Source organism: Harpia harpyja, chromosome 10, assembly GCF_026419915.1.
Source record: "Harpia harpyja isolate bHarHar1 chromosome 10, bHarHar1 primary haplotype, whole genome shotgun sequence".
In the NCBI taxonomy this organism is placed as follows: domain Eukaryota; kingdom Metazoa; phylum Chordata; class Aves; order Accipitriformes; family Accipitridae; genus Harpia; species Harpia harpyja.
Genome location: NC_068949.1, coordinates 12,879,896 through 12,897,045, shown reverse-complemented (window position 1 = coordinate 12,897,045; position 17,150 = coordinate 12,879,896). Strand labels below are relative to the sequence as shown.

At 40.8% G+C, this 17,150-nt stretch overlaps 1 protein-coding gene across 24 annotated transcripts in view; it reads right to left on the bottom strand.

The window, feature by feature from the left end:
- ANK3 (ankyrin 3) overlaps nt 1-17,150 on the bottom strand; it is a 388,642-nt gene that overhangs the window by 77,976 nt on the left and 293,516 nt on the right. For 19 of the 24 annotated variants that reach the window (XM_052800053.1, XM_052800057.1, XM_052800054.1 and 16 more), the window contains 5 exons: nt 8,551-8,649; nt 8,363-8,461; nt 7,864-7,959; nt 4,140-4,212; nt 3,879-3,941 (listed from right to left, as the gene is read on the bottom strand). In XM_052800053.1, the coding sequence (XP_052656013.1) occupies nt 3,879-3,941; nt 4,140-4,212; nt 7,864-7,959; nt 8,363-8,461; nt 8,551-8,649 (430 nt within the window). The remainder of the gene's footprint in view (nt 1-3,878; nt 3,942-4,139; nt 4,213-7,863; nt 7,960-8,362; nt 8,462-8,550; nt 8,650-17,150) is intronic. The other 5 variants (XM_052800061.1, XM_052800055.1, XM_052800059.1 and 2 more) reach the window with 1 other exon arrangement.

Here is a 17,150-nt window from a genome sequence, read left to right as displayed (position 1 = left end):
CACCCACTACTTTATACGTTCTAGCCTAGCCCTCATTCAGCTTTTTTTTTCTGGGGTCCTACTCTCTTCACTCTTTTCTTCCCGAGAAGCTTTTCCACACCTCTCATCACCCGTGTTTTCCCCTTTTTCTGGTCCCTCAGCATGTCTCCTATAACTGGGAATTGCAAGAGTGCACGGTAGGTGCTCTTTTTAGAAGCCAGTGAGAAATACAGGCTCTCTAGCAGCAGGAGAGAAGGCATTGTGTGGCTTGGGAAAAGTCCCAAACAAAATTCAATCATGGCCTGGGATCCAAATGGGCATTTGTCATTGGCTTTGCTAAAGATCTCTGAAGCTTTTGCCACTCCCTTGTCACAGCCTGTCCTGAGCTGCCTGTTGGCAGAAGAGGTACAGCCACAGGGAAGAACAGGATGCTTCTAGTTGTAGCCAACGTTTTGGTTTCACATAAGTATGGAGAAAATCCAATACCAAACCGCTGAAACTTTTATGAATCTGTAAAATTTTATGGAGACAAAGAAACTCAGAAAACTCTGAACATAAAAATATAATAAATCAACCCTTCCTAAAATGATCAATAACAGACTTTCATGCACGGGGATGCCCTGACCTGTCTTAAATGCACTTAAACTGCTGTATCTCAGCACCTACTCAAGGATAAGGCAGCGTGCATTCACAAACATCTGTCTAATCTGCCAGGGATTGATTAGCATGATACTTACTCCTACTGAGAGAGGAATCTCCATTAAATGGGTTTAAAACAGTGTCCTTATTTACACCCAAAAGTTTGTTATCTATTGAAGACCAAATCAAAAAAATTAAAAGCTCAACAATAAGTGTTTCTTGACAATGACTGTCTAAGTTCTCAACACCCAAACCGTTGATTGGTTTGGATTTTTTTTCCCTTCATTGCTCACATAGTCTCACCATCCTTTGTATCAGCTTCCATTGCTTGCTATCCCTTTGCCTCGGGGACAGCAGCGGCAGCTTTTGGGGGGGCTGTTGTGACAGAGCTCATTGCTGGGTTGTGGCAGTCTCAGCAGAACTCCAGATTCCTCTACCACACTAAAGCTCTTGCACCTGGCTGGAGGGATGCTCTGAGGCTGAGCATGCGACTGCAGAGGAGGGGGTTCCCTCCAGGCCTCCCGCAGACAGCTCAGGTTGTGCTTTAGCATGGCTGATTCCCGGATCCCCACCAGCCCCGTGGCCACAGGGTGCACTGCTGGGGCTCCCAGCTGCACAGGGCGAGGGGTGGGAGCTCACATCTGGAGACTGTAAGAGGAAAGGTCCCGTTCTTGCAGTCTCAGGTTTCACATTTATAAGATTTGCAATCTCTTTAAAAATAAAAGCAGAGCACGTGTTCAGTGTGCATCGGAATTGCTCTATATTCTTCTACAAAATTTCTGCTACATACAAAGATGAGCCTTCAGGTTTTTTCCCACAAAATCATGTTCACATCTTTCAAAAAACACCATTTCTTTTTTGCGGTGTAGCAGTTTCCCAGCACTTAACCTCATTTGGGCAGATTTGCCAGAGTGATCTAGGAAAAGGAAGAAAAGATCTCTCCTCTCAACCAGTCTGACTCCAAACCAAACTGTCCTCGGCAGGGAAGAGAAATTACACAATTTCCATGTAAATACTTATTTAGCAAGCACAGCAAGACATAAACACAAGGCAACAGTTTCCTGACATTTGTGTCTGAGCTCTGAGACTCTACTTTCCAAGCCTTCAATTTCTCTTATGAGAGAAACCTTGAGGATTGTGGCATATTGAGAAATCATTAAACAAGTTTCTCTTGCTGAAGAGTTTTGGCTGATAATATGAACATTAGCCAAGTGAGGGAGAGCTTGGATTTGGGTGGTAAAGTTGTGCCCTTCTCTCACTTGGAAGTCAGCTCCCTGGCTATGAGATTTGTCAGCATGCATTACCATCTTGAACATATTTATTTCTACTGGTGTAAGTGGATGCATTGTATATAAATACCCTATCAACATTGAGGATATGTGGGGATGGGCGTCGGTATGTCTTTATAGATGTACAAGCCAGGAAAGAGAGACAGGCCAGTGGCTATTAACTCAAAGCCTGTAATTCATCGCATGCCTTGCACACTGGAATGCTTCAGCATAGATTAATAAAAACCCTATTATTTGATTTGAGAGCTCTCTTCCAGTGTTAGGTTTGAAAATGACCCTGTTATATATAAACCAGTCTCTTAGCTCCCCTGGTAACAACATGGGTGCAGAATACAATCTCTAGGCAAAGAACCGATTGCATTACCTGCATTCTTAATTTTTGGTTTGGTTTGGTTTTTGTTAAACTGAGAGTTAGTGACTATAACAGCCTTCCACAGATTTGGCTAAAAAATGATCCCGTACATTAAAAGACACGTTTTACATCTTTGGGTCTAATATTCAGATTCCATATAGGAGTGTTTCTTATCTGTACCTCACCGCATGCTGTGCAGTGGGATACAGCAACAGTTACTGCTCTATTAACTAACACTATTACGCATCATTGTTCCCGTCAGTTAAAACAATACAGTATTTTGAGCAGTACGATAGCCTAAGAGAGTTACTTGGAAAACACAGGTGTAAGGTGAGAACACTATCCATTTGGAACTGCAGGAATGGGAACACGATGACAAACTGAAAACACCAAAAGCTTCAATGCATGAATTAAACAAGAGCTGCACACAATGAACTTAGCTAAATATCTTTTACACGTTACTGCTTAAATGCTATAAAAATTACAAGTAAATATATCACTAGGGATGAAGAAAGAGAGATTAACTAAAGAAGCACAAGAAAATTGAACCCAGTCACTTGTTCGCCTACTAGAGAAGAAAAAACTGCAGCTCTAATGTAAGTGAATCGGCACTCACAAAAACGCCTTCGGGACACTGTCATCCTCTTCATCAACTCAAGACCTTCCTGTTTCTGATTGTCACCTGGGAACCTAATCCCGCCGTGACCTCTGGAAACCTGCAGTTCCTGGTGAAATTCGCACAGACTCCCGCACACCCAAACCAGGGGAAGTCTGACCTAACAGGGGATGTTGGTAGAGGGGAGGGAAGGAGTTGCCAAGGGAGTTTTAAATACTTGGGGACGACTGAAGCCATGTCAACCTGCCCAGCACCGAGGAGTGAGCTGGGATGGGCAGGTTGCTAGTGCCCATAGCTCAGGACACTTATTTAGAGGCACTGAAAACAGAGGCCTTTATTGCCACTCACAGATTTCACGTCACTCCGCAGGTTGATACAGATGAAATCTCAGCTACAAGGTACTTCCTTAATACTAGCAAACACCAATATATTCAGTCCAGTGCAGCACCCTCTTTATTGAGGACAAAATCTGATGTGTTTTTACTGAATGGCATGACTGAAATATTGTTTAAAAAAAAAAAACCCAACCCTGAAAATACTTCTTCCAGGCTAAGAGTCCTCTATCAATGTAAACCAACCATTTCAGAGCTGAATTCACATCAGAATTTAAAACAACAACAAAAAACTCATTCCTTCTGCTGTTCACTCTCACTATTGGCAGTTTCTTCCAAAGTGTTTTGGTATTTGAACCTTTTGTCCAGTATTTAATTTTTCAGTTACAACAATAAAACACTTCTCCCTTTTACAGAGGTAGCAGCAAAAGGACTATTCCAGGAAAGTGGGGGGAATTTGATTAAAAAACTGGGAATAAGAAATTCAGAAAAAGTTAAAGGATTATCAGCAATAGCTCAAAGAATTTTTGAAAGCGTTCTTAATTGTAAAGCAAAAATTATTGTTAGTAGGATAATAAGAAAATTATCTGAAAGGATTAATTTTCAGACAGATGAAATAAAAGGAAGAGGCTTAAGTTAAATATCACTGCAATACAAAAATGCACAAATACCTTCTTCAACATCTGACAAATATTCAGCATCACTGAGTATTTCAGGGGCATTGGCTTTACGAACTGCATGATTTAAATAAACAAAATAATTAAATAAAAGCATAGACTATCAATGTGTCAACAAAACAATGTAAAACAATAACAAATGTGCAAAGACCATATCCAACTAATACTGTTTGGTTGTTGTTTTTTTAAACAAACATTTCTTACAACAAGAAAAGACTGAAAAATAAGCAAGAGGATTTTTTTATTTTTTAATACCTTCATCATCAGACATATCAAGAACTTCATTCATGGTTTCGGGTACATTCATTTTGTGCTTTTCTGTAACAGTCTGTCGAAAAAAAAATCATTTCAGAGTGCAGACATCATTTTTCTTAAAATTATAGTTACTTTAAAAATTAAATGCAAGGTAGGACATATTTTTATCTGCAGTTAGAAAAACAAAATTTAATTTTTTAGCTTCTTACTCACTTTCCTTCTTATAGATGCATTGAACTATACGTTAAAAAAGACTAGAGAAATAGGCAATATTATATGTGTGTGTTTTAAACTATATTCACATTTTCACAGCAGCAAAAGCATGAGCTGAAAGCCTAGAAGATGGTGATATCAAAAGAAGAAACAAATACACTGAAGACAGTATCACATTAAGGGGTTTAATGAGAACTTTTTAAATAGTCATCTAAATTTTGAGCAGGAATATGTCATCTCTATTTAAACTAAACTTTCTGAGGGAAGTTGTTTCTCCTTTGCCATTCCAAAAATGCTGCAATTTGAGAGCAGGCTTAGTCTATGTGAATTTTTTCAGAGGTGCCTCAGCATGAACTGTGTGTTTTTCCCACAAATGAGAACAATTGTGTCCTGGTTTCGTCTGGGATAGAGTTAATTTTCTTTCTAGTAGCTGGTATAGTGTTATGGTTTGGATTTAGTGTGAGAAGAATGTTGATAACACACTGATGTTTTCAGTTGTTGCTAAGTAGTGTTTAGACTAAGTCAAGGAGTTTTCAGCTTCTCATGCCCAGCCAGCAAGAAGGCTGGGGGGGCACAAGAAGCTGGGAGGGGACACAGCCAGGGCAGCTGACCCAAACTGGCCAAAGGGATATTCCATATCATGTGACATCATGCCCAGTATATAAGCTGGGGGGAGTTGGCCTGGGGGGATCGCTGCTTGGGAACTCACTGGGCATCGGTCAGCGGGTGGTGAGCAATTGCATTGTGCATCACTTGTTTTGTATATTCCAATCCTTTTATTATTATTGTCATTTTATTATTGTTATTATTATCATTATTAGTTTCTTCCTTTCTGTTGTATTAAACTGTTCTTATCTCAACCCGCGAGTTTTAGTTTTTTGTTTTCCCCGATTCTCTCCCCCATCCCACTGGGTGGGGGGCGAAGTGAGCAAGCGGCTGCGTGGTGCCTAGTTGCTGGCTGGGGTTAAACCACGACAAATTGTAATCACATACAGGCTAAATGATACCCTTTAAGGAATTTGCGCATGAAAGACACTCAGAAGTGGTTGATTTTCATCCTGATGTTTATATTGATTCAGACCCAAAGACCAATACAAAAAAAAGTTAGAAGCAGAAAAAAAAATGTTATGAATGCCTGAAATCAGTTCCTAGAATACCTGTGTATCCCACGAATGACACACACATGCACATTTTAGTCTCCAGCTGAGGTACAGCACAACAAGCACTGGTAAAGTTTTAGGTCACACAGGAGACCCTGCAGAGTTACCATTCAAGGAGTGCAGTGGAATTAAAACAAACACAACCAAAAAACAAACCCCACACCAAAACCCACTCCCATCTTTATGGGTTTTTTATATTATATTATTTTTAACCACTATTACTTCTCAACCTTTATATACAAATAAGAAATTAACAAGTTCAGGAGGACAAAATAGCTTTCCTATTTTCATTTATTTCAAAATATTTCAGTTTTTCTCTGGCCTCATGAATACTCATTTGGCAGTTTATGTTTCTTGGTCTATTGCCATCACTTGATACAGGCAGAGGAGCTCCTGCATGCTCAAACATCACAAAACTTATAAAAAAGCCTCACACTTATTTAATTTTGTGGGAATTACTTGCAAAGCTTTTTAACACATTGCTGTTAAACTAGCAAAATCACAGGACTTTTTTTTTCAGGCACTACTGGATTTTTTTTATTGGTGTTTGAATATAAATTATAGTAAAATCAGCTATGTTCACCCCTGGTTTCATTAAATTTACTTTTGGGAGTTGTTTAGCCACAAACCTCAAAAAATGTCTCAGTGGTCTGACTGAGTTTTTAAGACTCTCAGTTGTAAATCAGATTTCATGTCTAGATTTCCAAAGTCTGAAAATTACACACTTGTGACTGATAAGCAGCATATTCTGATTTTAATGGAAATTATTTCTGGGCTTCTCTTGAGAGTAGGTATTTGGGGTAGTATAGACCTTTCAGCATCTAACATTCATTCTAGCACAATTCACAGCCTGACCCACCACCTCTCTACTCTTCTTCATCTACAGAACATAAATGATCAGTCGTCTCATGCAGCACAAACTCCCCCAGCTTCTTGGTTGTACAAGCTAAGAATGACCTTGTGATATTGGGAGTTCTTAGCAAAAAATGGGGTTTTACTTTTCCTGCAGCTACCTAGTTGTATACTAGGCAATCATTCAAGTTTATGCTACCCCATATAATCTTCTCCATTAAATTTTTCAGGTTGTGGAAAACTGTTTTGGAATCTTTCCAGAGAGAAATATGTTCCTGAAAAAAAACTAGAGAGAAGCTGTAAGAAAAAATTGTGATTATTTTCTGGCATATTCCTTTATATTTTATCGTTCTGAAATTTGTCTTTTGTGTGGTGGATTTTCTGTAAGCTACTGAATTATTGACCACTGCCAGGAAAGCCACAGGAAGAAAAGGCACCTGCAGTAGCAGAGCTAAAATCTGCCTGTCATCCCAAATGCACACCGTATTGCAACCACCTGCTTGCACTGATAGACCACACAAATGGGTGATGACAAAACATGGAACACACAGTAACTCTTTTCCATCTCTGATATGCCTAAAAATACATATGTGCACATAATTCTCTTTTTCTTTTTAGTCAGAAAAAAAAATGCAGAAAGGAAAAACCAAATTTGGAGTCAATGCTCTGAATTTATATTCTTAAGACCCAATTTTGGCTTTACCACTATGGTGGTACATGGAGGCTCCTCACCTTAGAAAACTGTTTTCTTCATAGAGCAATTTGGCAAAACGTTAGCAAACAAAAGATCTTTCTGAGAAGTATTTTGGATTTTGTGAATCACCTTTTTTCTGACAGCAGGTAATATTTGACCATTGCTCGTCCCTTTAATCTCTCCCAGCTAATGCTGCAATAAGCCTTCCTGAGAGGCAAGACAGATGAGCTGGAGCTCATGTATGTGTCAGTGAATGGATATTTAGGGTTGCAGGAGCTCACTGTGCCTACTTGCAGATGACAGCCTTCCACCATCTTTCGGAAGATGCCAGAAACTACACAATGAGGTGCTTTTAAGTAAATTTCAACCACTTTTTAGAGTGGAATAGGTTCTCTTAGGCCAAATACAAGCCATTATACATCAGTCCCTTGGCAAACACTCTCATAAGGCAGAAGCAGCTTCTATTTACATAAGTCTGTAGGAATGTCTTTACAACTACAAACCAGCCTGTATTCATGTGGTTTGTGCCCTAAACAACAAGATGTGCGGAAAAACATGGCAGCTATGACCAGTCATTTACACTGTCCATTTTCTGCTCGGTTGGTACTCTTTCTGCATGCATCCTAATAGTGTCTACTACCTTAAAAATATATTGCTCATATCTGACTGAATATCCACTTTATACTGCTAAAAGGAAATAGGTGGAAATTAAATTGGAATCTCAGTAGACATGTAACTGAACAAAGCTGAATACACTGGCTTAGGAAAAATTCTTCCATTCACTACTGAACTAAGCTGTACTTACAATTGTAGTCATGGTCTCTTCTGTCACCACCTTCAATGTGTCAACGACTGAAATGTAGCCAAGTCGCTTAGCAATGGCGAGGGCAGTGTTTCCATTCTAGCAATTGAAATATTTATAACAGAAGTTGACTGTTAGCAAGGAAAAGTGTAGAAACTGCTAATTAACTGTAGAAGAATGCATAACAAAAGCCAAATAAATGTTTGCATGTTGGTGATTGAAATAAATATATTTTGGGTAGTAGGATATATAACTGTAAGTTTTTAACTCTTTACAGAAATGGGATGAAAATGAAAATATTTTCAGATGTTTGCTGTTCTAGTTTTGGAAGAGATGATGGCATAGAGGATGTGGGGGCGATGGGAATAGGCTTCCTCTGCTCTTTTCCTCTCCCACCACACACGTTTTTTTCACATTTCCCTTGCTCAAATGCTTTACAAGGGGTGGGACAACTGAGCCCGAGGGGAAAGCGGTGCCCTCTTAGTGGCCCCTCTGTACTTACCACAGTGAGCTCGTTGGGTGCCGCGCCATGCTGGAGCAGGACGTTGATGATGTGGGTGTGCCCCTGCTGTGCAGCCTGGTGCAGCGGCGTGTACCCATTCTGTAGGCACAGGGAAAGGGAACAGCTGCAGCGGGGACGGCGCACAAGCCGCCTCTGCAAAACGAGCGAGGCAGAGGCGGAAAACTCACCTTCGTTTTGGCATTAACTTTTGCAGAATGTTGGAGAAGGAAGTTAACAATTTTTATGTTTCCGTAGTGGCAGCCAACATGCAAAGGAGTGTATCCCATCTAGAATGAACATAAGCAATTAGTAAATGTGAATATCCCACACATCCCCTGACAAAAAAAACCCAGACATGAAACAGCAAAAATCCTGTTAAGCTTTATTTCTTTGGCCTATGTGAAAAATCCTCCAACCTTAGAAGAAACCCATACTGCTCATGAATGTCGATTCAAGTCCCGTTCTCTGTGACCCTCTCTGAATGCCTTGTATTTCTGTAATCTTCAACACATGCAGTGTTGATTTAAGATTTGCCTTCCTCTCCAATCATCAGACTATCAGGTCTCTGGGGCAGAGCCCACCTTTTTAAATAAATGTGTGTATAATGCCTTGCACAGTGAGGTTCGCATGCTTGGTGCTACTATAGTGTGATAATAAACAAATAAGTAAATAAGTAAGTAATAACAACTTTCTAAAAATCAGGCTTGCTGAGGGCTGCCTCAGCTACAGTACAATTTGCAGCCCGTCCATTCTGACTGAAACACCCGGAAGGTAAATCTAAAACAATGCAACTGATTTGCCAGCTCTGCCAGAACAATATAGTCCTACAGAAACTGGAACACCAGCTGCTGAGTTAAGGCTCTAAGACAGAAAGGTCTAATTTTTCATGTGTCTGGCCTTGTGTTATGCAAACTGGAAGAAACTGCTTTTTCTTGGCAACTGCCAAGATGAGAATGTTTAATGTATCCCTTTTGTTCCTATTACTTATTTTTCATTTCCAGTGGACAGACTAAAAATGTCACCGAATGCTCTAAACACAACTAAATAGCTTTTTATAGCAATGTATACACATTTTGGAAATTTTTCTAAAACCAGTTAGTACAAGATGAATACCACTTAAAAACCTGACAAGATTTTTAAAAACCACTACTGTTTTTTAAAAACTACTCCTGGTAGCAAAGCAGGAGTCACTAGGCTGATTCTGAACTCGCTCACATTAAACCCCACATATTTAAAATAAGTCAAACAGCATGTTGAAACCTGTTAATTGTAATAAACACTTTAATCAACAGTTAATGTTTAACATACAATGCAACAAAACAAAGAGGACCAAAGCTTGCTCTTGCTGCTCTTTTTCTAATCTCTTAGGCCATGAGAACACTGTTAGCAGTTTTGAAAAAGTTGGACTTGAAATGCTTAACGTATTAGAAATGACTAGATTATCTTTCTTGAAGTAATTTTCTTTTCCTGCCTTATCTTCCCTGCAAGACAACACTATCTCTTCCTTAACAAACATAATCAATCTAGAACTGTGCAAAGTACAGTTCAGGAGAGGGCTACCTCTAAACGGGACACTTGCTATTTTTCTCCATGCCTTGGCAAGAGGCCACTGTTCCCCAAACCTCCCCCCCACTCACACTAACAGCTTGATGGCTTTCCAGCAGATGCTTTGCTTGGCTCACAGAGATGGATTAATGGGCTTCCCCCTCTCTTGAGGTGAGTCATCGGGATTCCTTTCCCCTTTAAAGGTCAGGTTTCATGGGCCCACTTGATGGGCTCTGAGATGCCGGAAGGGTCATCTTAGTCAGTGTTCACATGGGGCTTCACCATTTTGCAAGCAGGATGAAACTACACTGCCAGTATAATATGTCCTTTTGCTACTCTGTGGGACTTCCAATGCGGTATTGGCCCCATGCTCCATTACCAGTTTTTATGGAAAAATCAGTCGCTAGGCTGTAAAAATCATATCTGATACGAGGATCACAAATACACTAAACACATGGTAAAATACACTACAAATATGCACTGCTGTTAATCTACAGGAATTCTGCTTTCAGAAAAAGGGTAAGAGGTGAGGCTGAGATCATTAATTTCAGCGGCAGAAAGGTCAGTTATAATATATAGGGAAACACGGCCATGATGCGTGTCTTGGCTGCTGGTAGAGCCCAAAGCAGCCACATGGCCAGAAGGAAAATTCACTACTTGGGATTGAACAATCTGGAACTAGATCCAAAAGCCAACCTTGTGGGTAGAAACACTGAAAGATGGGCTGGTCTTACATTGACCAGGCTCCTGCTGGTCTCATCAGTGTTTAAAGGTAAAAAAGTACCTTTGCTTTCCTGCTTTGAGAAGAAAAGCCTGGTGCCCAAGCAGTAGAGGCACACAGGGAGTTAAAAGCTGCAGCCTGTCATCCTTCATTTGTACATCCATGTCAGTGAGGTGTGGCCAGGTTAGACAACTTAGTCAAAAGCACTGAAGAGGCAAGTCCAAGGTCAGCCTAGGGTTCAGGAGCTAGCACTACACCACATGTTCAAACCATGAGGTCAAAGTTGCTCAGAAGAAAGGAAGAGAAAACCTCAAATGTGAACTATTTCCACTAGAGGGAAGTTTCAAGCATCCATGGGTTTAGACACACCATTTTCTTCATGTCACTTTGCCTCTGATACTACTTCACACAAAGTTACCTAATTTCAGTTGTATTAACACATGCTAGGAGATGGTAGCTGTGCCAGTTACTTTAAATTAGGGTGTGTATTTTTTCCTCAGTTAATTTGCCTTTAGATGCCCTTTGCCATCTAAAGAAACTGCTAGCTTTGACAACCAGGACGAGTTAATCATTGCAAGAAACAGCGCCGAATCCAAATTCCATTGGCATCAGCAGAACGAAACTTTCCATTGACTTATATATGAACATTGGATCAGATGGCAAATGACTACAAGGAACTTTTCCCACAGAGTAGTTGCACACGGTGATAAGAGCCTGAGCACTAGCTAAAATGTAATCATCATGAACTGAACGCTAGGACCTCATCTTACAGTTACTGTTAGTTTATGGTTGGCCTAATAGCTTCCTAGCAGTGTCCGGGGTCTGAATCCAACAAGGCTCCCTAAGCTGGACAGTCTTGAGTCGTCAAGCAGAATGCTGAGCGTACGCCATGTACTTCAAACGCAGTTTCTGCTCCTACATGTCCAAAGATAAACTCAGATTAAAACATGGCCAAACTATCAAAATATCAGTTAGAAAAAAAATGCTGTGAAACCTCCTCATACAAGAACTTATTTCCCTTCTCCCCCTTCAAAATACAGGCCTCTTAACATGACCTGGAAGGTCAACAAAAATCAGACATCATAAAACCAACTGGGGAGATGAAATCCAAAGTCAAGGGCCACCTGCTGGGTACCCCCTGCTAATAACCCTAGAACATTAAAATCTGGAGAGTATCAGAGAGCCAAGACCAGCTGATCTCAACTTTCCCTTTGAAGTGATCTGTAAAGGCTCCTCTCTCTAGCCTGTAACAATTAATATTGAAGAAGGAGCCATCAAACCCCCAATATTTACTGCAGTACAACATCAATTTCCTTCTACAAATGGTATATACAAAGATTTACATGTGGTACCTTCATAAATGGCTAGAGGAGTAATTATTGATGCTCTTTGTCACTCCTAACCAGCCTGCTGTTTAAATCTGAGACTAAGTGAAAACTTTTCCTCTTTCCCCTCCAAATGCATGGTAGAAATCATAATGTTTCCATGGTGACATGGTCACTATTCTCCCTGTTACAGCCCTTGGTGTTCCAGAGCTGAAGCTGAAGGAGCCTCCCTCTGAAGCTCTCAGTGCTGCTGGCCTGGTCAGGTAAGGCAGCTGGAGGCACGTGCACTGAAAGGCAGCTGCTTTGCTACAGGCATCATGCATGTCCTGAGTAGCAATGTGGGCACCTGCTAGCCTGGTCGCAAAATACCAGTTCCCTGTCTGAACTCCCTGGAGGGGCCCGGGAGCTTTCTTTTAAGTGTGCCATACCCTACGGTCATCTCACATCATGTCGTGTTTGATGAGGCAGTGCCTAATGCAGCACACAGTCACTGACAGCAGAGTGACAGAGATCTGACACGGCAGGTCACATCTCACTGGGCATGTTAGACCTCATCAGCCACCAGAGGACACCTTTCATGTTTCTAGTCAGCAACATTTGTAGTGAAGGCATTGGTCAAAATAAAACTAATTAGCAAAATGCCCTTTTAATGCCTGAGACCTGGACAGGATATCCTTTGCTTCTCAGCTACAGTATAGATTCCTGCATTTGACTGTTTCTAGCTCAGGAAGGTATAACATTTATATTTATATCCTAACATCCTCATGGAAAACAGATATTCTGTTAACTTTTCTGGCAGATTCTGCAATTACACAACCAAATTAACTATAAAAGTAGTAATTCTCATGGCTACTTCAGCTTGCTACTTTCATTCTCTATAGAAATGTGACCAGGAGGCTAAAATATTTTGCTTGAAAAGCTATTAATGATTAAAAAAAAAAGCCAACCAAAAAAACCCAACCAAAACACAACGAACAAACCCAGCCCCACAATTACACACATTTCTGCACAGCAGTTTAGGTTCAGAGTTATATTTACTGGCAAAGCACCAAGAGACTTAGTAGGCATCCTAATATTAAAAAAGTTACTTCCAAGAGAATCAGGGCTTTTGTTTAAAACAGCTCTAACACACATCACCTTCTGGCAATCAGCTACCATGCTGCTTCTAGCTGTTTTAAAGAACGAGCAGCAATATGGGAGTTAGCAGCTGGGAAGGACTTATCAAAAGCCACAAGAATAAGCGCCAAAAAAAAAAAAAAAATCAGAAATACTGAGCTAATGGAACACACAACACAAAGCATCCCTTATTCTCTTGCCCTTCAATTTTTTTGAGGGAAATTATCACAAGCCTTGTATATCATGTCAGTGAATTACTTTAATATCCTCCACTGGCAATAACCATAAATCCTAACAGCTTGAATTACTGCATCTTTCTAGTCATGCTGACTCTCAAGCTGCTCTGTTTTTGTTTTTCTGCTGTAAATGTCAGACAATGAAGCTATAGTATTATTGTTGATAAGACTAGAAAATGGTCTACATCCAAATATCACAAAGGTATCCAGCCTTGATCCAATGAAACAGGCAAACCTATGTGTACATACACACTTCAGTGCTGTGCTGAATCAGGGCCTAACATGTTGCAGTACCTTGCAAAGGTTCATTATTGCACATTAATAGGCTAGAAATTTCCACACAAATGTCTTGATAACAACTGAGCATATACCGAGAGCCAAGGAGAGAGAGATAATGTAACGTGAAGATATACTGAAGATATCTGTATTTGAGTGTTCATTCCGTATGAAAGTGATTGTTCTTGATAGCACTTCCCACCCTCCCTGCCTCCTTCCTATCTCTTTCTGCATCTGAAAATTAGATATTCAAATGGAAAAATTGGATTGCTGTTATGAACCATTGTAGCACTCAGGCTGGTATGGGGCTCCTGTCAGAACAAGGCAGGCAGACCTGAATAAATCTGAAATAAAAGGCCCAGCTCAACCAGCAAAAGAACACCATGACCTCTCAGTCACCATTATCTCCTACTAATACTACAGTTTTAGGAACAAAAGACAGTTTAATACTGGCTTTATTTTCTAGACAGTCATCAGCCAGGGACTGTGAGACCATCAGTTCCCCCAGCAGAGGCCCAACACCAAGTGCAGTGTAGTAACTGTTTGACTAAAATGACCTGCACTGAGATCAAAGCTCCAAATCCTGCTCTTCACCCTTGACTGAACCAGCACTCTTCTCTCGTCACTCTTCCTTTGCCAGTCCATCACAGTGATGCTGTATCCTACAATAACACTATCCAATGGAATAAACCATTGAAAAATGACATGTGGAGGCCTGCTGAGCCATTAAACAATATTTACTCATGCCAACTCCCAACACAAAAGCCCTGCAACAAAAGCAACATCACATGTACCAGTATAGCTTTTACATACTCAACATGACCACCAGAGAAGGAGTATCTGCTCACAGCCATGGCTTCAGATTGATTTTTAACTTCCAATGTTATGTGTAAGATGAGCATTCCTTGTGTTAAGCACGATACTGCATAACACAGAGTTTCAGCATCGAAAACTCTTTAACATACCTAAATTCAGACACACAAAAGTAGTGTCAGAATGGACAAAAAGTGCTGCCTTTGCAGCAGAACACTAACATGCCTTCTGTGAACACTAAATTCAGTTTTTAAAGCTTTCTAAATGTGAAGGGTTTTGAAGCAGCTCTGAAGCTTCACCTGAAGTGCATTTTAGTGTTGCTACTTTTCCACCATTCTATTATTTGCTCCTTGCATACTAAGATAAGGTGTTTTCTGTGGCTTATCAATTGGAGCTCAGTCTAACATGGCTAGGCTTAAACCCACATAACAAAATCGCATCTTCAAGTGATAGGAGCAGCCTTGTGGCCTCTCAAGCACTAGTTCTGGCGTGCTAAACCAGTATTGTTTACTCTTCAGCATTGACTGAGACTCCTGCAGCTCTGGGATTAGAGGCTATTTAGTTAATTGGTGCAGCAGAACCAGAAGGATCCTGTTATACCATCAATAAATGGACTTCAAAACCAGCAGCTCTTCTTCCTTTCATGCCTTTTACTACGACAAAGTTCAGGAAAAAAATTTCTTGGGAGGGAAACCACCTCAAGAGAGAACCACAGTTGCAATGGTTCAGGTCTGAGAGCAATTTTGAAAATGCTCACAAGTTTTAGAGCCAGAACTGATCTTAATCATACAGACTAATCTCCTGCACAAGAGATTTTCTGTGGTGTTGGGTTTTTTTTCTTCCCCGCTACAGCTTCAAGATAGAAAATGTGTTTCTGCCCAATCGTCTCCTCTGATCACCTGAAAAACCCCAATCATGTGTGCGGCCCTCAGAACCTGAGCAGGAGGAAGAACTCCCACGTGTCAGAATTGCAAACTCGAGATGTTTTCACAGGGAGTGTAAGTTATATCTAAATGATGATTAAAGAACATGTACCACTGGTGAAAGATGATAGTTCATTGGTCCCTACTCAAGAAGTTGAATGACCTGCTAAGATATTAAGTGTTCTCCCTCTATTGACAGATACTGTGCTGGAGTGACATAACCGATGCTTACTTAACCTGCGAAAATAAGAAATATGATAAGGAGAGAATCAAACAAAGAAAAAACAACAACAACAACAAAGACTACCGAATAGTCATCTAGACCACAGTAACTGAGGTAACAAAAGCATATGGATGTGAAATGGAGAGAAGAAAACAAAGGGTTAGTGGTGACACTGCTGGTAGCAGAGATCCCCAATATAATGCCACTCTAAGCTGCATGGCTTCACTGACTTCTAAGGCACGGATGGCCACATCTCTGCCACTGTATGTCTGAAGAAATGAATCTAAACTGGACGTGCTGGACTGTATCATGCAAACATGCAAGCATAGCAACAGTGCTTCTGAAGCCAACTCCGCTGTTGCTGTACCTTGCTCCTCAGTGCCTCTGGTTTTAGAGGCAGCATGCACAGACCTTTTATTCCCATAGAACAGTTAATCCATCTAAACAAGAGAGCTTGTAACTACAGAGCTGCTATTTTACAAGCCAATCATCTAACTTCACCTGCACAGAACATGAGGCCAAGGTATGGTGGTTCTTACAGCATAACAACTTTTCCTTCATTGTAGAAGTTCAGAGCTTGTCAGCTCTTTCCTTAGCAACTCAAGATGATAATCAGTTTATCTAGAAACTATTCCATGCTAAAATACATGGTACTGCATTGGCACTTTTCTTATATCACAGGCGGTAGTGAGTAGATATCTGGCAGACGACCTCCATGTGGCTGACTGCATGGATGGAGACTGGAGGGCTCACTGCTGCACAAACCCAGCAGATGGGACTCTGCAGAAGCCAGTGAATAAGCATCAAGCTCACTCTACTCTAACACAATCCTGCAAGGCATGTGGGCACTTTCTTCCTAAGGAGCAGACAGTCCCCTACAGCAGACAGCGCAAATTAGCATGGTAAGCAGGAAGACAAGCCATTGAGGGTGTTCTTCACCACAGAGGCCTACAGGATTAATAATGCATATTTTCCCGGACAGGTGATTTGTTACGCTACAAAGCAGTTCTGCTTAAATACACCGTGACTTTGCCTGACTTATGAGGCCCTGCCCCACTTCCTGACAACTATGGGGCAGTCTCATGGAAGCAAATGTGTACTGGGAAACTATTCTTTACTTGCACTAGTTATATATGTCACTGAGGAATGAGGGTGAACAAAGGACTTACTGTTGGCTTCTTTAAAATTATATGACTATTACTGATGACAGGATTCACACTACAGACAGCCAAATATGACTGTATTTTTATTCAGTCTAGTTCATATTCTCATGAACTAGTGCATGGTTTTACCTACTGACTAGTTCAATTTTCAGAGATGCAGTTAAGAAATTCAGCTCCACCCAGAGGACATCTCTGAATGATAAACTGAAGGCCCTTTTCTGTGTGTCTCTAGAGAGTCACATGTCTGCTCCACCACATTGCCACCCTGCTAGGCTTAAAGTTCAGTACAGAGCTTGTGCAACTGTGCCAGGCTGGCCCCAAGACCCAACAAACGTGCCCTGCCTCTCAGCTGTGACAGTATCTCAGATGCTTCCACCATGCTAATGTGACTAAAAGGCCGCTAGTCCAGACCTGGATCCTACTTGGACACAGGAGAGCAGCCAAAGG